We start from the raw sequence: 22,302 nt of genomic DNA, 5'->3' as shown, positions 1-22,302 counted from the left end.
TTCTATCTGTGTGCTTTAAATTCTGTTTATGTAGAAATGCTCTGCTTTTTGAGTTCTTGTTGGTAAACTGTTATTCAGTACCAGCACTCCATGCAGCCACACATCCTATGTGCAGACCTCTGAAATACTTGTCAGTTTGGTAGCTGAGAACTTGCTCTCAGTAGGAAACAAGGAAGACTGTTGTGTACTTGTTTGTTGTGCTGCTGCTTCTACTGCCTACACCATATCCTAGAAGAGATGAATGGAGTCTCTTAAATCACACAAAATGTGTGACGTGGTTGCCTCAGTGGGGCAGCATTTGAAGTGTCTTCCTACTGGTAGCACCCAAAACAGTTATTAACCTTCTCTGAAAGAGCAGATGTATCAGGAAAGATGATCATTCAGTTCTGCATTATAGTTATGAGATGGACTTTGTCACACTAGTTTGCTGGAAAAAGAAGTTTTTAAAACAAAGTATCTCTATTTGAAACAGGAAACGTCATTTCCCTGTAAACTATGGTTATTGCAGGCATTAAAAAAAAGCCAAAAACCCAGGATGAGGAAGTTTCTCTGAAAAGCCCATGAAGTAGAAAGCTCTAGTCATGAAACACTTTCTCTACTTTTTTTGGTTTTGTACAGATGGTGAGTTCTTGGAATGGACTAGGAAAAGCAGTCCAGAGAAGAGATAAGATGTGGATCTTCGGTATGTGTTCTACACTAATAAGGAACATCCATGTGTCCTTTGAAATCCTTTGCTTGCTTGAATGTTTGAACTATTCTTTATTTAATTTACAAGTAAGTACAGAATACATTTTACAATGATATCCCACTGTCCTCTGTGACTCTGTGTGCTGACAGCTTCTCCCATAAGTTCAGAAGGTTAAGCATATTTCTTTCCTGTTTCTCTCACAGGTGTTGTAATGCTTGGAAGAACTGGGGAAAAGCATCCTCTTTTTCCTGTGCTTTATTGGCAGTTCATGTAACAGAGAGGAGATGTGCGACAATTTAGTGCAAAGTGAGGTCTTCCACTCATTAAATAAACTGTGTTTGTTCTTGTTGATTCAGAAGGTTGCTTGCGGAGGTCACAAGTTTAGTCTCTGCTTCCTTCTATATTATTCTATTATTCTCTACTTTTATGCAAAAATCCTCACCTCTAAGCATGGTGTTGAGAGAATAACCTCATGCCATTTCCTTTATGTGCATAATAAAGGTCTGGAAAAACACTGTAAGGTACTGAATGACAACCACCGTGTTCACAGGGATTTTTAGTCTGTTGTAACACCCAATTAGTGCAGTTGCACTGACAACAACAGTGGAGAGGGGAAGTTATGAGACAGGTTTGTTCTTAGTTGCTTTCTTAGCCCTGGTAAATGACTGAGGCTGCACTTTTTCCAGGGGGAAGGTTCACAGATGATGCTAAAAGCACATCAGCGCTTTTCATGAGGGATACAACATGTAGGCCATACCACCTCCAAGACTGTAGCACACTGTAGCATGCTCTGTGTGATTCTCAGCTTGGGCCGATGCATTAGGAGAGGAAAATACGAACACTGTAAGAGCTTTTCAACAGTAATTAGTTTATGGTTTCTACCAGGTAAGGCTGCTGCACCTCAGTGCTGCTTCTATCACCCTCAGGTGCAACTCTGTTGACTGATAGATTAACACCAGGGTCTACATGGATTTGATTGCAGGAGGATATGACAAGTACTTATAAATCCTCTGTGGTGTGGTAAGGATGACAAAAATATGACTACCTCTTCTACTAATGGAGTAAGGAGCATTGAGTGAAATGAGAAGATACAAGAAGATGCTTCTTCATGTGAAGTATTGTTAAACACTGAAGCTGTGAGCACAACAGGCAGGTTCAGATGATTAAACACTGGTACCAAAGATCATCTTATACACTAGGGAGGGGCCTGCCTTGCCTATCCACTACTCCAGCAGGCTATGACTCTGCTCCAAGCCCTGGGTTATATCTGCCAGCCTTATGCTGATGTTTCAGATCCACTTGGACACCTCAAGTGGCAACAACAACCCGTGCTGTGTAACGAATACTGCCTGAGGACTGAACAAGAGTGAACCCACGTCTAGAATCATAGAAACATAGAATTGTTTCAGCTGGAAGAGAACTTTAAGATCATCAATTCCAGCTTTTGTCTAAGCCCTGTCAACCACTAGACCATTTCCCTAAGTGCAACATCCAACCTTCTCTTAAACACCTCCAGGGATGGTGACTCCAGCACTTCCCTGGGCAGCCTGTTCCAATGCCTGACAACCCTTTTAGTAAAGAAACTGAAGCAGGTGCTTAAGCTTTCTTTGTATCAATGGAGATGGATCTATTTAGTCAATGGAATCCAGGGAGCTACTCAGATGGTCTCACACAGATATCTCATGGTGATTTGAATGAGTTTTTCCAGCAATGATACTGACCCCATCTCCTCTAACTATACAGGAACTTTAGGCACTGACATTTCATGGACACACATTCATGTAACTTCTATATATTAAACTGCTTTAATCTGAAGCTAAATGTTCATACAAAGAAAATGCTTGGATTATTCCATGGAAGAAAAGCCCAACAAAGGCTACTAAACTCAGAGTGCCCTGTCTGGTGCAGAAAGGTTTTCCTCTGCAAGTCAGTGTCACCTGGGACAATATTTTGGTGAGGTTTATTTATGTGCCTACCATGTTTGTACACCTCTGTGCGCATCCAGAGGGATGGACTCTCGTCTGAATGAGAGTGGCCAGTCTTACATCCTTATGGTCATCACAGTCACAAATCAGAGTTATCCTCTTCTAAGCAGTATTTTAAATAATACTATGTGCACTGCATGATTTAAATCTCACATGCTTCACGTTGTGTTACAATAGAAATGTATACTCACCCATACTAAAATAAAATCTCAAGTTCCCATAACCTGTTGTGTCCATGTAGGGAGTACATATTTTTCTTTCTCCATCTCTGAGAAATACCATAGCTGAGCCAGATTCCAGGGTCCCACATTCAGTACCAATGACGGCTCCAAATATATCCCACCTGGAGAGGTCAACAATGGGTGGAGAATGTGCAGCAGTATGTTACTGATAAACTCATATAAAACGTACAGTCATAGAGTTATGGAATCCTTATGTTCGGAAAAGATATTTAAGATCATTGAGATGTTCTAGTAGTTCATTTATACACAGAATAGTGGCTGCTTCTACTCATACAGAGGACACAAAGTGTAGTGTTTCAAATATGATTCCTATGACATCGCTTCCATATTCAATACTGGCTTTTAAACTCAGGTGGCTCAAGTAAAGCAAAGTCAATGTAAATACTTTCATTATCAAAAAAGCAAGAATTAACAAAAAAGGAGAGAATTCTAAAGAATTATATCACCATATATTATTTTATCATCCACTGTTTTTCTGGCACAAAAAGGTTTAAAATCTAATTGCATTTTGCTTCTTTTTGCATAATATAAGGTTTCTAGATCAGTGAAACTTGAAAAGGCACATATCCACCATATCTGCTATATACTCATTAAATATGTAGGTAACAGCTGAAAATGCTCTCATCTTTTTGAGCATTTAGGGTAACAGTTTTTAACTAACATATGAACAGAGTATAAAAAAATGACTGCTGTGTTTCTAATATGCGATGATACAATCTCATTTTTTCTGTACAACATTTTATCTTATTTTTATTCAGTGATAATTGAAAGAGCTGTTGCAGAATTTTTCAACTAAGTAATTTTGATTGAAAATATGTTTTCATCATGAAAGCATTGGCTTCTTCAAAACTCAATTCAAATATTTTGAAATATTAGAAACTGTTGAAAACTTGTGCATTAATTCGGTCTGATATGTTATTATTCCTGTTGAAGTCTTAATTAATTAATAATAAAGTAACTACAAAGCTGATAAAACAATGACATTATTTAGAATCATCATGATAATCCAATCATTTGACTAGTTAGCACGAGTCAGGGTGCGTGAGAAAACACTGAAGTCTGTAAACCTTTGTGGGAAGGCAGAGCTTCTTCCTTGTCACTTTTCCAGCAGAAACAGTCTTTAGCAGTGATGTGCCATATGACAATTTAAAAATCTGCCATTTCAAGAACTTAACTGTCTATTTACCAGTTTAACCATTCCAACTATTTCACTTCAAAATGTATTTCTATCAACTTCTTAAAAGCTGCCAGTTTCCCTGTAGACCTGTACTGTGATAGACTAGCAACGTGACTGTTTGGAAATCATGCTTTAAAACTGCCAGTCGTTTACACAGGATTTAGTGAGCTTAGCACTGAAAAGCTTTATGATAGAAATAGAAATATTTTAATGAAATCACAGTTTAACTTAACCCTAATTCTGTCATGCAGGTTCTTGAAAGGTAATGTGCAATATAATAAAAGTATAATTTTGAAAATAAGTCTCTTGAACTGAAGGCAAGTACAGAATTAAACAGTCGTGTCTACTTTAACTTACATGACAAAAACTCACAATGCTCCATTGATCTTTTGTATGCTCTATTTAGCTCAATTAAAACACTCTCTGTAGCGACCCACAAGACAGCTTGGGGTCATGAATGATGCAGATCATGGATGTTTCCAGGGATCCTCTCATTTTAGGCAGCATTTAAAATGAAAACCAGAAAGTTCTACAACGTTAAAAAACCTGGCACTTTAATAGAAATACATCGACATGCTGTCTGTAAAGTCAAATGGAGAAGGAACCTGGGTGATGGTGTGACAGAGATGTAGATATTCTTGTTTTAGATATTCTTGATTTAACATTACAATTAAATGAATTTATCCCTCACATGACTCTTGAAATTCTTCTTTACAACACAAGTGATAGAATGATGTATGGATCTAAAGCAGATTAACTGGGCACAGAGGTCCAAAGCAGCAGCTTATCAGAGGTAGAGGCAGCCTGATGTGGTGGTCTGTCCACCACATGAATGTGGCAGAATGACAGAGGGAAGAGGTGAGGTACTGACAACAGGAACCCCTATCTATGTAGCTTACTGCTTTAGGTGAAATGTGCAAAAAAATCCAATCAACTGCTTATTAAAAACAGCAATAAGCTCCTCTGCCCTCACTGTTGAGCTCTTTCAGATGTCTCAACTCCAAAAGCATTTGATACAGAGGAAGGTGGTGGAGACCCCTATATGTGAGCTTCCTTTTGCTCTCCCTTACGAGGAATGCTTTTTCCTTTCCTTTGAGAGCTGACAGGACCCAGCTGATGTTATAAATCCTGAGACAGCCCAAGGTCTTCCTGCAAGCTCTTTTTTTTTCTGGTGTTCAAGTGTTTCTGTAACTAGTTGAATATGGCAAAACAGTATTTCAAATATAGTTTCAAATAGCATTCAGATTTTTTTCTCAGCTGCTCATATATTTGCAGTTGTGTACCATTCCCAAAACAAAGGCCCACAGAGATGTTGCAAAGAGGCACAGTAATGGTGACAATTTTATATGATGGGGATGTAGTACATCACGTTACCTGAGTTCGGTGTGTGTACACGGCTGCATACAATTTAAACATCCATTCTTAAAGTAACAATAGAAAGAAGAAACGTTCTAATTTACAATGAAATTTGGAAATAAAAATAATAATAAAAAAACAAATTGTGAGTCTGGGCCTGGCTAGTGCCTTGGAAAACAAAATTATACTCCCTGCTAGGGCAGGCTGGCATACCACCAAGATTTTGCATGCAGGAGGGCAGAAAAGGACCTGGTTACTGGGGCTGCGCACAGGATGAGACGGCAAAATGCATCTATTGGCTGCACCCTGCTTTGTTCCTTGCCAGGAGAGAGGCACTAGTGCAATTGGAGTTAGACACTGTGACAATGACATTGCAATATTCATTTGGAAGAAACTGTTCATTTGCTAACCAGGGTTAAACACTCCCATCCTGTTTTTTTCAAGATGGAAAAGAAGCTGAGAGAACATCTCAAACATATTCAACATGGTCACCTAACACACAACACACATGTACTCATTTTCTTTCCTTTGTATGAAATACATTTGCTCTGCAATGGGTTGATTATAAACCACCAATCCATTGGACACATTATCAAGTATTTCTTGAAAGGTGCTCTTCACCTTCAGCAGTGCATAGGCAGTATTTGAATCAGCTGCTAATGGTTTGAAGTATTTTGTAGGTTAAAATCAACATTCAGTAGAGATCCATAAATTAACAGAGCATTTTTCTCTTTGCCCTGGGGTTACAGCAATTAATGAAATTATTATTTTTCAATTAAAAAATAGAATCAAGACAACATTGCTGGTTATTTTCTTTTTTGTCTGAATTTATACACTGAGGTATACAAAATGATACTTCTTTACTGGGACACTTTGCTTTTTTTGAAGCTAACTCATGTTTTGATAAGAGTAGTAATTTTGCTGTCCTAGGCAGTTTGTTTATTTTCTTGCAGCATTCCCTGACGGATCCAGCTTTGCAGCTACTCTTTGAATACCAAAGTATACTTTTAAAGTAAAAATATTAAATTGTCAGCCAGATCCTCAAGTCTTACATGACAGGAATGACTGTGCTTTCAGTGCTGGAAGGTGAAAGCAGGCTGCTGCTTCAAGCTGTTCTGCCGCCACCTTCTCGTGTGGTACCTGCAGGCTTCTGCACAAGCAGAGCTCTGTCATGCCAAAGCATGGCTCACAAAAGAAATCCAGAGGGGGATGAATTTCTCAGGGAATTTGATTTCAAATGGATACGAGTTTGTTTACAACACTCAGGTGTGAACGAAAAAACATCATGTTTTTCTTCAGCATGACTACATAATTCCCAAGCACAAGGTTTTTCATTAAAAAACGTTGCTGACAGGATGGTCTGGGGACAACCTGTTCCTCCTGGGCTTTCCTGACTTGTTCCTTCCTAAAATTCACAATCACCTGTTATTTCCTGTATTGCTATTTTTCCTAGTTGCAGTCTTCCCTGGCTACACAGCAAAGACAAAATGCATTTCCTGGTTTATGCATTTTTCCCATCCCTGGAGCGATGTCACATGCCTGCTCAGGGCCCTGTGTGGGTGAGGGACACTCACCCTTTAGGCTGGCTCTCAAACTCTTCCGCCCACTGCTCCTGGGTGTCCTCCGTGGAGAGGTCTACATCCCGGGTTGTGGCAAAATTGAACTCGCTCCCTTCTGTCCCGTGGAAGTAGATGGAGTTTCCATCCGACTGGCAGCTATGCTGTGGACAAAAGGAGCACATGGACGTGACATTACATTGGGTTTGTGAGGTGTCCTGCTCACGCACCATCAGAGTGAGCTGCACACTGTCTAGTGACTCAGCAACCCCTGAAACAAAGATACAAAATGGGTGGTCATTTTTTATGTTTTTTGGCCCATCCTCAACGATGATTGTGCCCTTATCTCATACCTGCTTCCTGCAAACACACAACAGGTCATCATAAAACTGTGTTTGCATAGAAAAAGCATGTACCATATATTTGAGTATTTATTTCTACTTTAAAGTATTGCCATCATGTTTGGCACGTGCACAATTGCGTGTACAAGTACCTTTAGTAGCATATCAAACACTGCTAGAGGCATTACTTAGGCATAGAGTTTCATGCTGTGAAACACATATCTCCATGCTTGCATTTTGACAGAAAAGGTGTTTGTATGTGAAACTGATAAGCATTGCCATACAGTAAACTTTGGGCCTGAGGTGGCTGTATTTGCCATATTTCATTTGAATGGCATAACAAATAGCTTTGTAAGCTATTTCTTGTGATACAGCATTCTCAGGCATCCTGAGGGTGCCCCAAAATCAACATGTCTGCTTTTCATATTGTATTTTTACATATATCAGCTCAGAAGCCTCAAATGGAGCCGTCTGCCCCAATGTGCCTGGACTACAGACCTGGAAGAAGCTGCCTGTGAGGAGCACATGGGGATTACAGTACAGATCTTCTTTTTCACACTTTACTTTTACCTTTTTATGTGTCTGAAAAAATGGTAAAAGTATCCCAAATCTGTGTGGCTGAAACAGATGCTTGAAGCTGCTAAAGAAGACCTAGCTGGCCTTAATGCAAACAGAGAACATGGTGTTTGTATTACAGCAAATACTGATAAAAGTAATAATTAGCTCAAACCTTTTTTTCCCCCCTTTTTAAAAATCTTGGTCATATTAAAAATGAAAACTGAAATAAGAAACTATTAATTAGAATAATTCTGCATTCTTCCCACAGTTCAACATCAGGAAAAGGGATACAATAATGCCAAATTGCATTGACCTTTTCAGTATCATCTATGTAGTGCCCTCTTGTCTCTGAACCCCTTCATAATGTGCTGAGGGAAAGTATGAAAATCACCTCTTCTGCATTTAAAAAGGTCATGAGAGTGCCACATGAATGAACAATGAAATTTTAAACAAGAAGTAAAATTTGGTAAGAAATGAAAACTGCCCAGTGTATCTTTGTGGGAATTTATTGAGCAAAGTAAAAAAGGATACATTTTGTCAGATTCTATAACTCTTCCTTCATTTATCAATGCAAAAAAGAGACATAATGGAAATTCAGTATGTTTGCCAGTATCTTGGCAATTAATTTATATTTAGGAATGTAATTTGTAAGTATGTTTCTATCTGTGCCTACACATTGCTAGAAAAAAATCCAAGTACTTGAAGTTTGATTTTTGTACAGAGGCTTTCTGATCTACAGTTGAATGACAATAGCTTTATGTTTATTAACACTGACTTATTATCAGTTAAAGAAATAAACACACTATAAAAAAAGTAGAGATTGCTTCAGCTACTAAAATAAACACATTTATGCTCAAGTGTTTTTTCTTCCAAGAAAAGGTCCAAGCAATATGAAGACTCTGAAGTTGATAACTTACCGTTGATAATTTATCACAGAAATTAAAGAAATGTTGTCACAAGTCTTCTTGATTGTTAATGTACCATACACAAAGTGCACCATATATGCAACCACTGCCACGGAAAAGGCAGAATAATTTCCACATAAAGCATTTTAGAACTTTTAAAAATGAATGAAGAAGTTTTATATTTTATGTTTCCTTTAAAAACTGTTTGAACTCTGCAGTTATTTGTAAGTGATTGAGAAATGGCTTTTATTCACTGATTTAATCCTTCATGCTCACAGCTATTGCTAACATCAGAATTTTCAGAATGATTTGTTTATTTTACTTCTTACTTTTCAGAACTTTCTTCATTTGATAAACAGAAATGAACTATCTTTTATCTGTCAATCCACCTACCACAAAACCCCCTATTATCTGCAGGCAGTCAAGTAAATACCCTAAAAAGAAATATTCAGGCTGAAATGTAATTCAAATTTATATATGGCTCTTCATCTCATAGGAAACAAATAGACAAATAGATTCTACTGAGCTAGTAGTTACAATTGAGTGTGAGCTTGCAAAATCCCTTATAAGCTTTATTTTATTTTCAGGTGCTGAGTTACATGTAAATATACACTTCATAGTGAGGTACTTAGTAATCTCTTGCCTGATGAAAGCCACTTATTAAAATAAACACAAACCAGATACAACCTCATTATTATTTAATGTTTGTATGTCCCCTGTTGTCTAGTAGAATATTTACAGAAGTGCATCTCATGGAGTTTCCATTTAGGCTGACAAGATAAATAAATGGGCAGTTTGGCGAAAGGGTGGATAAGCAATTATTTACAGAGTGGTTTGTGATCAACACTTTCTGAAAGCTCGAAAGCATTATTGATTGTATTAGTTCTGTAAAATTATCTTTATGCTTTTATACACAGCTACACAGCATCTATGAATATGTATTTTATGCATATTTTATGTGTCAATGAACTACACAACGTATGGCTCAAATCACTCTCTGCTCATGTCAATTTTGAATCTCACGTGAAACAGCTACACAGAAGAGTTCAGACTAAGGTTTAACTCCTCCTGTTTCACTACATACCTACGAAACCAGTATTAGAAGCTCAATAAGAAGAGAAAAAAGATGTTCAAAACAGATATGCTTTCAAAGAAGTTCTGAGAGTTATAATTTTCTAATGTTTTTTGCCACCATTTGTGACCCTGGACTCATGCACATGGGACAAGCAAATGAGGATGAGCTCCATTTGCATGAGCCATGCTGCCCCAGCAAAGGCCATGGCTCCTCTGTTCATGATCTTGTTCTTTCCCACCTGCCACATTTCCCTTGCCTGTATAATCATCACTCCCAGTTCACAGTTAGCTCCCATATTTTCTTTTTCCATTTTCTAAGCGGTTGTTATCCGTTTTCACTGCTTTTACTAGCATCACTCCCAACTACCTTGTCAGTCCTGTTCAACATCCAGGAGGCTGCTAACTATGTTGCATTATTTTGTCATTTTGTAGAGGGCTTGAACAGATTAGAGGCTGAACTGAAACCATGAGATTCATGTTCTCTTGAGTTCAACCCAGGATTTGAATCCAAGGCTTTAGAGATCATGAACTAAAGTACAATTTACATACTGTGCTACCTCTTTCCCAAATCAAAGACTTTACACTTGCAGTGGTAGTCTATGTACTTCCAGTATTTATGGACTACATTTTACATTCTAAAATGATAAAAATGTGAAATGAACATGTACTGTGTTTTGAAATGGGTTCTTCCTAAATGGCAGATACTGCATATCTCTCTATGTAGATGTTGAGTTCTCTTTTATGAATTCCAGATTATTTTTTTCTGTTTCATTTTTTATTTAGACTTAAATGATTCATAAAATAAAACTAAATTAGCTTGCTGTGCAAATTTTTAACTAAAAGGGCCAAAAGACAGCAAATTGTAGGATATTTCTCCTTGTCACTGTGGAAACATCAGCTGTAGGTCTAGAACTAAAGCAGAGTTTAGTTCTACTTAAAGGAGATCAAAAGCACACAGAACATTTAGTGTGTCCTTGAAGAAATTACAACATTGAAAAGTTTTGTGAGGAAAAATTAACTTAGGGAATATTTCCTTTCATAAATCTGATAATCTTCATTAAATAAAGTTTTCTCCCAAACCATCTACATAATAGGACATAGGACAAACCCAGGCACTTGAATGGAGCCACTTCACACCATTAGCTATTACCCATTGTTTGCAACTGGAGTGGGACTACTATCAGCCTGCCATAAGTAAACTGTTGTATTCCTAAATAAACAACCCCTGCCTGTTGCCAAACAGAAAGAAGCCAAGTTCTGTTTGGTGATTGTGATCATTCCAAGGGGAAAAAGAAAACAGTTTAATTTAATCTGGCACTACCAATACTATGATTCACTAGCTGCAATTGTTAAGCTATTGCTTTGTATGAATAAGGTAAAATGAAAATTGGCTGGATGCATTCCTGTATCCCAGCACACTTGGATTTGCTTTCAATCTAATCTTCACTCTAGATTTTCAGTTTTTCTAAGGTTTGTCTACTGGATAGCTATGGTATCACTGTTTTTTCCCACCTTTAAGGCCCTGCATTTGTCATCCTCACCTCCCTTCACCATTTCCTGTCTGCACCATCTTGAGGCTCACTTTTTCTTGACTGATGGTACTTGCCATTATGTCTGCTGGTGAGATGACCAAACTTGCCTATCCTTGCCCTTTCTACTCATCACATGTGGCAAATTCCCCACAAGATGATGTCCTTCAGACGCTTCCTTAGTGCTCTCCTCAAGAAGCCTTGTCATTGATTACACTGAAGAATCCACAGCTTATTAGGTTGAGCACTCTCTTGCAATATTTCTGTTTACTCCCACATCTCCCCAGGCCCCATTTATAAAATCTCCTGTTTTATAAATGGCTGGCAATTTCTTGGGACGTGGGCAATCTTTTTGGTTTGCATCTGAAAAGGCAACAGTGGTACACTCCTTGCTCAAGACTCTATGATGCTACAATGGTATCAGTACTACTAAAAAATATCTTTTCATGACAAAGTTGCTGTTATCTACTAATATTTCTGAGTACCGTTCTTAGCCACGATATCTGTGAGAGCCAGCAAGTCTTAATTCAGGGGAGCTTTCTGTTGTACATTATGAGAGCATTAGCTAATAATTTGAAGATACAGACTGTAGGAGATAGTAGTACATGGTTTCAATATCAAACTGTTGTCAAGAGTCTATCACTCTCTTTATCCTCCTCTATACTCCTTAACATTTTACATCTACCTACAGTTTTCACCTTTTTTTTTGGTAGGTGCTTTTAGGAAAGCCTCTTGATTGTCTGAGATGCAGGAGGGTTTCAATTAGGACAGCTCAAAAGCACTGCTCAGCAAAAGCAGAGAAATCCGATTTGGTGAAGCAAACTGGATCTATTTATGTTTTCATAATTAAATACTGATCATTTTTCCATAGCATCCAAATGGCTTAGAGATCACAAGTAAGATCTAGGATGCTACATCACGTAGTATGCCTGAACAATCTCCCTGTTTTTTAAGACTTGCATGAGAGCAGCACAGAAGGAGATATCTGCTAGCTTTAGCAGGACCTCTTATCTGAGAGGGACATCTGGATGTCTCCCATTCACACTGCCATGAAGTAGCACAAACATCAATCAGGTCAGCATGTACCACAGTTGCAGCCAAGGACATAGGCCTGAAGATTTTTAGAAGCTCCAAAAAACCAAGATTGGGAATGTAAACAGAAGCACTGAAGTTCACCCAAACCAGCTTTCTGTCCCAGGTGTTCGAGTAAAACTTGTGAATCAATAAATATCTCTTGGCTTTACAGTATGGGATTTCTTTACTTGGAGAGCAGAACAGAGGGCAACAAAATGATACAACTGTGTCATTCGGAGAAGTATCAACAGGAAACACTAGTGTGAAATTCCTCAGTGTAACAGATTGCTGGCTGAGGTGCTGCGTCTCATCTTCCTGAGGTTCCTCCCCACGCTCCCATGAAAATAATGTTTAACTTTGTGCCTTTAAAGTATCTACAGTCATCTTTCATCATTTAATTAGGGTTTTATCAGAGACGAACACTGATGCACCTCTTCATATTATCTCACTTGGGCCTAATGGCCCCTGATGATTCTTTCAGACAGCTGCAGCCTCACAATTTATTTTTTGGCTACATTTCTTGCATTGGAATGAGTGTGTTGGGCATTTGGGCAGTGCCAGCTTGCAAAGGGCTGATGGCAGATGGAAAGAAATCTGCCCAGTATGCCTTCACCTCTACACGAGCAGAGGGCCATCAGTTTCCCCCATTAAGGAGTTGTCACGCAGCCCACCCAGCTGGAGGAGCATCTCTGATAGCCAGGCTGGCTGGCGTACGCGATTCGAGCACAAAATGCACTTTAAAAGGAAACGAAAATATCGTTTGTCGGCAAACTGAGAATGTGTGGCTTTGGCCACAGCCAATTTTTTAATGACTGTAATATTTTAAGTGATTATTTTTGCCACTTCAGATTGCTCCTTAGAGAGGAGACAGTATTTTTAATTAAAATCTAGGCAATGCAAACAGATGAGATATGTGAAGCAGAGGAACAAGAAAAAAAGATGAAGAAAATTAATTAAAGCAGCATTGTCAATGGAGCCATAAATTAGAGATGGTGTCTTCCTGGGAGTGAGTCATGCAGGTTTTAAAAGTGTGTAGATTTTGACGTGATAGCAGGTACAAGGATAGATTCGATCTCGATAAAATCATGTCCTGTGTGCAATGCTTTAACCTGCAACAGTACAATGGCAGAACCTAGGAAAAATTCTGTGGATTTGGTTGTTAATGCTTCTGTCTTGAGAAAAATCACAGTGTGGTTAGAGTACTTTCCCATGAGATGAACAGGGCTTTGATATTTCCCACATATTACATTTTTTCATAATTTCATGTAGGTTGTAGAACAAAACCTTGGCTGCACAAGCAGGTCAGGTGCACAGAAGGTTATGGTGCACCTTCCTTTTCCAAAACAATGGGATGAAACTTGTCCTGTGGCATAGTAACAGTGTATGAAGTGTTTTCACTCAACATTTCCAACTATCCAAAGGCTAGTGCTCAAAACACTTTGCTTGTTTATGAATGATTTGTATGGTTCTTAATTTTCTGGGACATTTCATGATGTTTGTACAACACTGGTCATTCTGGTAATGGAGACTTTCCTTAATGAGTCATTTAACTGGCATGAACTGAACTACTATGTTATTGGGAGCTATTGATGTTTCTAGCACTCTACAGCAAGCATGATTAAACCTTGTCTATTCTTCAGAGAATAATGATTTGTATCTACACCACCATAAAATTAGAGTCAGAAAGAGTCAACCAAAGTCATTTCTACTCTTTGGCATCTAATGGGTCAATTCATGTCGTTTTTATTAATGTGCATCTCACAGTGAATTCTTTCCTTCTAGGAGGCAGGAAAGACCCCTGATGCTTTGACGACAGCTCAGAGCTAACGCTGGCTCCCTGCCACCCCCCCCACACTTCCGAGCCATGGGGAACTGGCATGGAGAAAGGTGCAGGTTCAGCATTGCTGCCTGACAGTGATTCTCAGTTGCCTGAATACTCACCGCACCACAGTCAACCACCTATCAGTTTGAATGAACCCCTAGGCACTGTATCTAAGTATTATTTTAATTAAAAGTGTGATTATTAACAAAACAAGACAAAAAAGGCAAGAGCAATTCCATGTATGGGCTATATCCAGCCCTATGGATATACAGATGCCTCCCCATGGGCACTGCTCAGAGGGCTCACGTTCTCACTAAAGGGAACCTGTCAACAGGTTTTGTGCACCCTGCTCTTTCTTCACCTCTCCTCCCCTCTCATACTCCTCCTCCCACCCACAGAGAAGCAGGTATGGCTCTCAGATGAGGTGCAGCAGGAAGCCTGCTTGCCTCCTCCCAGGAAGATGTGGTGGATAAAGGCTCCTGCAAAGCAAAGCAGCTGGCTAGAAGACTGGGTTTGGCCCACAGACCTAATACTGCCTTGCTATATCTTATTCAAAAAACAAGAGTCGCAGAATCACAGAATCTTAAGGGTTGGAGTCTTGTCAGAAGCATTTATATCAGTGTACTTTGTCCAAGATAAGCTCACAGGAATTTCAATCTGCCATTTTCACACTGGTATACCTAGAGCATCACCTTTCCTCCTGCAAATAAATAATTTGATCTGATTCAGACAATGAGTACCTCAATGCTTTCTTAAACAATAATTGAAAACCAAAAAGTGGAAAAAAATCTTGTTCATTTCAGCACAAAAAAATTAAACCCAACAAAGACATATATATATATATGGAATATTAGGATGTTTGTTTTGAAAGAAGACTATCCAATGCCATTCCTGTTAATTAACAGACTATTCAGAGGTTTGGAAATCTGCTCTGGAAGTGAAGAGGCGGAATAGCTTAATCAGACTTTCTTTTTGCCAAACTCCTAGTCCTGTGTGTGTCTTCTCTGCTCAGTGACATACAAATAAAGGTTCAGGAAGGACTTGCAGATGTAGGATGTGCATAGCCCAGCTCTGCCCAGGGTATGGTGAAAGGTCACCGAGTTTTACAGACATATTTTCAGATCTTTTTTTTCCAAGTTAAGTGTTCAGTTCCCCCACCCTCTTCTTAGGCAGGTTTCTCTTCTGCTAAATTGGAATTCATTTCTGAGAAATTAAAATCAGCTGACTGGTGATAATTTGTTACTTAAGCGGCTTCCTGTATCAGGATATTTGGATTGGAGTGTTTTCAGGAATTGTATGTCCACAGTAGTGAGTAACATGCATCAGGTAACATACATTCCTCGGTCCTAAACTGAACTTGCTCAGCGAGGTTGGCACAGACCTTCCTCTCTTGCCCCATCCCATGCTATGCCAGGCTGCATGCTCACAGCTCAGCAGCAGAGACAACCTCAGGTGTAGTCCCCAAGTCCTTCAGAACAAATAAACTAAGCTCATCAGTTTTACTGTAACCTCAGCCACCAAGCAAAAAGCAGCAGCAACTACTGTGAGACAGCAATTCTGTAAATTCTTCCCAAAGGTGAGAACTGTCAGTGGGTTAACAGATCATGACCAAATACATCGCTACTCTATAATGATCTCTGTTGCCTTTTCCGAGGTATGAGAGAATTTCAAAGGCAAGGGATTTGCTCTCAATGCTATTTTGATGTAATTAAAACACTGCAGAGACGTGAACCATAAAACTGCTGAGCTTGTCTCCCTTCTCAACCTCAGTTTTTGAATTTGCACATCCAATGTTAGACCAGGGCAATCAGAGTAAACTGAAAAGCTTGGCAAATGTCATAACTCAAAATACAACAGTTTCAGTTCAAATATACAAGATAGACAAAGTATCCACTGAAAGATGAGATCACTTTTCTGCTCTATAAGACTAGAAGTCAAAGAAGCATCACTGAAGGAAGAAGATTTCATCTTTTTCCCCAGTTAGCTATGAGTTCTTGATGTTCACAGGTCTCTAACAGCTCTCAGAGCATGGCACTGCTTCATGCATTTCAGAAATCTCAACCTCCAGTGCAAGACCCTAACCATGCTCAGCTGCAAGACCGTGCTCACACTCAGAGCTGTCACTGGAAATACTGAAATGCAGTCAGGAATTTATCCTGTTCAACACCCTTCCACACAGTCCAACACAGATAAATACGTTCCAATGGATCCAATTAATCTCCTAAGGGTTGCTTGGCCTTGCTAACGACATCTTTCTTGTCTTTTGCTCTCTTCTTTGGAACCAAATCACACAAATTCAGTAGCTTATCTCTCAGCTTGCTTTCTAGCTCAGTAGCCAGTTCCAGCTGCGTCTGCAACCAGCCATGTGCTTCCAAATGAGCAGCAACCGCTCCTGAGCGCAGCAAGAAACGTAATGAAATTCCTGGTCCAGACTCAAGCAGGATGGGAGAGGAGGAGAAATCACTTCCCAAGCTGGGCACAGGCAAGTTCCCACAAGTGCTTACTGAGAATACACTGTCCAAATCCACTAAACTGGAGTGAACACATCAGTGTATAATTATCATTGATGCTTGCATTGTCCACTCCAGTGACTAAATCCATTCCAGAACCTAATCCAGGACTCAGACAACAGTCTTTGTTTCAGCTGTCTCTTTAGTTTAGTAATCTAAACAGCTATTTATCTGAGCAGTTTTACCAGCAAAACTCCTGGATTTGGAATGGTTGCTATTTATTTTAGTAGACTTCAAGTACTACCAAAGTAAACCTACAGAAAAAAAATACTTTCTTGATAAGCATCCAACAAGAACATGTACCAGTCCTAACAAGCAATTCTAAAAGCCAGCTACTGAGCAGCTATTGGCAAAGAACTTGCTGAACCATACCTAAGCGTGTGAGCAACATTTACAATAAACTACCCACAGACCATATCTTAATGCCTATTTTTACTAACAGATTAAGCTATTCTAACTACAAAATGATATTTAACAAGAATTCCCTTAAAACATTTGAGACAGTTAGGGATAGGTGAGGTGGGCAGTTCTCACATGCTAGTGCCGTGATGGTAGACAAATTAGGCCAGGGGTCATTCTCTGGTCTTGACAGCAAGTGACACAGCAGAGTTTGCATCCACCTAGACAAAATCTCTGCTCCCAGAAGATTGGTGTCATCCCTGCAGCCTATTAGAAACATGGATGCCCATGAAGGTAGGTCCCTTGAAGATGATGCCTGGGAGACTATGCAAGTGAAAGCCAAGCAAGGGAATAATGGAACAACTAAAGTGTGCAAGATCATGGGCTTATGATTGTACTCTTGTTTGCTTCATTCACTATCCTGGATGTACCACAAAGCTGTCAGGGAGAGTTTCCAGCATCCGAGCAATGTCTGCTGAGTCAGTCCAGAAGTAAATACTCAGAGAAAAAGTAAACACTTAAAGACTATTTAAAACTATTTCTACTCTTTTTTTTTTTTAAACCAGAAATAAGAATGTATTTTTTTTCTCTCTTTTCAGTTCTGATTGCCAGCTGGATGAGCTGTCTCAGACTGGCACTGCCCTTTCCACCCTGAGAAATGTGCAGTGTTGATCATTCTAGGTGGTGAAAGATTGTAAGCAAGAAGGGATGAATACAGAAAATAACTGTAAAAAGAAGAAATTTTGAAAGACCAATTTATTGCTTCTTTCTGGTTTTCTTAATATTTCACTCCCTATGTCCAACAAAATTACTTACCTTTATGATACAATTTAGGAAAATAATTGACCCACAATTTGGAATATATCAATAAAAACCAAGTTAGACAACAAATGACATCCAGAAATGTGACTCTTTGTTTGGCATTGTCAAGGAAATTCCTAAGGAAAAACACTGAAGAAAATGAGTGAAGAAGTTAATATAAACTTTGTCAAAGATTTAAAGTCCATTTTCTTTAAAATACCAATTGATAGAGGGCAGGGCTATGATGGTGAAATCTCCTAAAAGTTTCCCCCAGTTTCTATGAATTCTTGCAGCCTGAAAGCATTAACAATATTGGAAATCCTGTGAAGATGTATCACTCATTGCTGCTGCCATTCAGCCATTGTACTGGCCAAGTTATCTAACTACTGCAAAATACTGCTGGAGAGAGTCCAGTGCAGGGCCACCAAGATGATCAAGGGTATAGAACATATTTCATACAAGGAAAGGCTGTGGGAACTGGGGCTGTTTAGTCTGGAGAAGAGGAGACTGAGGGGTGATCTTATTAACATTTACAAATATCTAAAGGGTGGGTGTCAGCAGGTTGGGACATCCCTCTTTTCTATAGTAGCTAGCAACAGGACAAGGGGTAATGGGATGAAGCTGGAATACAAAAAGTTCTACTTAAACAGAAGAAAAAACTATTTCACTGTTCAGGTGAGGGAGCAGTGGAACAGGCTGCCCAGAGGGGTTGTGGAGGCTCCTTCCTTGGAGGTCTTCAAGACCCATCTGGACATGTTCCTATGTGACCTGATCTAGGTGACCCTGCTTCTGCAGGAGGGTTGGACTAGATGATCTCTAAAGGTCCCTTCCAACCCTACCATTCTATGATTCGATGAAACAGAGGTGACTGGTGTGGCTATATTTAAAATGGGACATAATATCATTAGTATGATGTACAAAGCTTCTCATCTTTCTATTTGTGAAAAATTATATGTTTGTGATGAACCGAGATTAGAGCTGTGGTAATTTTTTTTAAAGAAAATTTTAGACATTGTAGTAAAATTTTACATTATCTTCCAGTCCTGAAAAGCACAAATACTTTAAATTTAAAAAAATGTTCTTGGTGTTGTAATGCTATGACAGTCTCTGTGCTGAATCTCATGTAAATCTTGACCCAATTTGTAATTTTACTTTTGACATAACATGAAATTCATACTGTAAAATCTGTTCAAATCAAATTCTGCAAGACAGTTCCTGAAAAATTGAGAAAAACTGGAACAAAAATACTTAAAAAATGAAATTTGACTACAGGAATGCCCTGGTGACAATCTAGATACACTAAAAATGTTTGAAATGCTTCTGCAGGGGGGTTGGACTAGGTGATCTCTAAAGGTCCTTTCCAACACTACCATTCTGTGATTCTGTGAAGAATAAAAGCCCTGTATCACATATATCCTTAATCCAGTGTGGCTACAACACAGCCTTATATACTGCCTAACCTTGTGTAAGTGGCTACATATAGCCAAATGTCATCTAGAAAAAGAGAGAGGCACATTTCACTTGTCCCTAAAACAGGCTGAGTTTAACTTAAAAAAAAAAAAAAGAGGTTTACTTGCTAAAATTTAGATGCTGTTTGTTCATGTTTCCAAAGAAGCAATCATTGCTTAGGCTTGGCCAGTTGAGAAGTAACTGTCTATGGCACATTAATCCTTGCTTCGATTTCACACTTTCACATGCGTTTGCCTGGATTTTAAAATCCAGAGATAAGACTGAAAAAACAACACATGTGAACTGATCACAGAAAACTACTTCACTCATACACAGGACATTATTTGATTCTAAAATTTAATACAAAAACTTTGTCATTGTAGCTTAAATCTTCTTACTCAAGTAAAAAAAAAAAGTCAGTCTGTAGGTACGATGAGTAGATTAGTGGGAGTATTTATTTCTAAAAGGATTAATCTTAGGCCATTCATATAAAGTTCTGTGGGAAAAGGATGAGGCCATAACCAACCTCTTACTGCCCTCAGTGTTTGACATCTGTTTCCTATGCAATTGCCAAAACCATTACCAGCATCATAAATGAACCCTGACATCAAAACTGCCTTTTTTTCTTGTGAATGAAAAATAGGATGGAAACAGAAAGTCATCTGCTGTTCAACTTCTGTCTGCTTGGAAACATAGAAAGCAAGAATCCAACTGATTCCCAGATGTTGAATAACTCTGTATTTGAAGGAACTTTGTGCACAGGGTTCCTGTAGGGCTCTTTACAGTTTTTACAAAGACTGTATGATCTTGCTGGATCTCATATATCAAAACAGGAGCTTAACGAAAAAGAGACTTTTAAGGAGCAGCCACTACCCCATTGTGTGCTACAACAGAGGTGTGATATTCACAACCAGAAAAAGTGGGAAAACATTCTTTTTTGATGACAGTTTGTGCTGAAGGAAGAAATGGTAGACAAACAACATCAGGATAAACAAATAGGTAGATTTCCAAATACCCAACAGAGAGACTTGAATTTGTTTCAAAAATACTGCACTGTTTTGCTGAAAGGAAGCTCTTTCCCATTTTCTGTTGCATGATCTTTGACATGATAGTATAAACTGTCATTTGTCTCTGGTCATGGCAAAAAAAATGTTCTAGAAAGTCCTGATGGGACAGAGGAAAGGTAAAGCAAACTAAAAAAGAACCCAATTCTAGAAGCAGATGGAGTGGCCTAAACACTCTCTTCTGCTGAGAGTTTGATTAGTCGTTAATGTTGTTTTCTACATACAAAAGTAATACTAACATGAATCTGTAGAAAATCAGACCAACCTTAACTGTGGCCCCAGGAAAGAAAAGCCAGTTGCCAGTATCCACAGGATCAAGATTATCTTCTAACACAACTTTTCTGTGAGCAGCATTTATTACCAGGATGTTGTCCAACGCCCAACAAGCTTCATATACATCACCAGGATTAACATAATCTTGTTTCCACTGAAAGTGGATGTTCTCGCCTTTAGCATCTTCAGGAAGGTACAAGATGTGGATGATTGTGCTGACGTTGGAAGGAGCACTGAAAAACAATGGTATGGAAGTTTAAGCCACAGCCAGGAACATTTTACCCTCATTTAACACATTTTTCAGTTTTGACACAGCTGTGCTGACATCCTTTGTATGCTGGGTAAACCTTCTATGGAGATCAGAAAATACCTGCTCTGAGGAAATACCCCACTGTGCCAGACAGTGTACATACAGCCTCTGAATGGACAACCTTGTTTCAAAGAACATGCAACCTAAGGCAATAAATAGCAGATCGATGCAGATTCCTGGAGAGCAGAAAGAACAGAGCAACGTCCTTACTCGATGCTGGTCACAGCTCCTAGGTGACTTGGTATTTTGCAGGTGCGGCCAAAAGAGAATGTTAAGGAAACACCTTACAGAAACAGGTCTTCTTAAATGGGATTTTTGCAAGAACTGTCACCAAAAGAAACTCCTGGCTTCTGGTATTTCAGTCTCCTCTAAATTTGAATGGAGCAGAATGGCTAGAGGGAAAAACTGAAAATTTTTCTCTGGCAAACACATCCTTCCAATCCACACCTCTGTTGTCTGTGGATAATTCTGTGGATGGATGGGCAGGGTCAGGCTGCCTTTTTTTATCATGTTCTGTTTCAAGAACAGTACAGAAGAAACAATGTCCTCTCTCCTGCTGCTGAAAATAGAAAATGTGCAGAGGAGGGGCAGACCAAGAGTATTAGCATTAAGCAATGACCAGTGTCTTGACCTCTGCTCCCCAGTGCTAGCCTCAGAGCTGTGAAAGGACTGAGCTTCACCTCATGGTCTGGGTGAATGTCTTTACATTACTAAGGCCAGTGAAAGGTCTGAACTTAGTGTGCAAGGAAGGGAATTGAGAATTATTATTTTTATTTTATTAATCACCTTGCAAGTGAATTGGCTACAGGCAAACCTCAGGCTCCAAGGACTGACAAAGCTGGGGCTTGCAAGATGTCAGCTACTCAGCCTTGCCTTTGCCTTGGGAGCAATGCTTTGGTGGTGTCCTGGTTTCAGTTGAGATAGAGTTAAATTTCTTCCTAGCAGCTGCAACAGGGCTGTGTTTTGGATTGTGCTCAAAACAGCATTGATAACACAGGACTGTGTTGGTTATTGCTGAGCAGTGCTTACACAGAACCAAAGCCTTCTTCTCGATCTGCTCTGCCAGCAAGGAGGCTGGTTAGGGCACGAGAAGCTGGGAGAGACCACGGACAGGACACTTGATTTGAACAAGCCCAAGGGCTCTGCCACACTATATGATATCATGCTCAGTATATAAACTAAAGGGAGC

The 22,302-nt window shown here is 39.2% G+C and overlaps 1 protein-coding gene across 1 annotated transcript in view; it reads right to left on the bottom strand.

The window, feature by feature from the left end:
* The window catches only part of RELN (reelin), a 296,993-nt gene that overhangs the window by 108,827 nt on the left and 165,864 nt on the right, over positions 1–22,302 (bottom strand). The window contains exons 10-12 of the mRNA XM_062020283.1: positions 20,796–21,036; positions 7,023–7,168; positions 2,865–3,016 (exon numbers count right to left, since the gene is read on the bottom strand). Coding sequence (XP_061876267.1) covers positions 2,865–3,016; positions 7,023–7,168; positions 20,796–21,036 — 539 coding nt within the window. The remainder of the gene's footprint in view (positions 1–2,864; positions 3,017–7,022; positions 7,169–20,795; positions 21,037–22,302) is intronic.

The sequence above is a fragment of the Colius striatus genome, chromosome 1 (genome assembly GCF_028858725.1).
Source record: "Colius striatus isolate bColStr4 chromosome 1, bColStr4.1.hap1, whole genome shotgun sequence".
Classification (NCBI taxonomy): Eukaryota; Metazoa; Chordata; class Aves; order Coliiformes; family Coliidae; genus Colius; species Colius striatus.
This window is presented reverse-complemented; position numbering and strand designations above follow the sequence as displayed.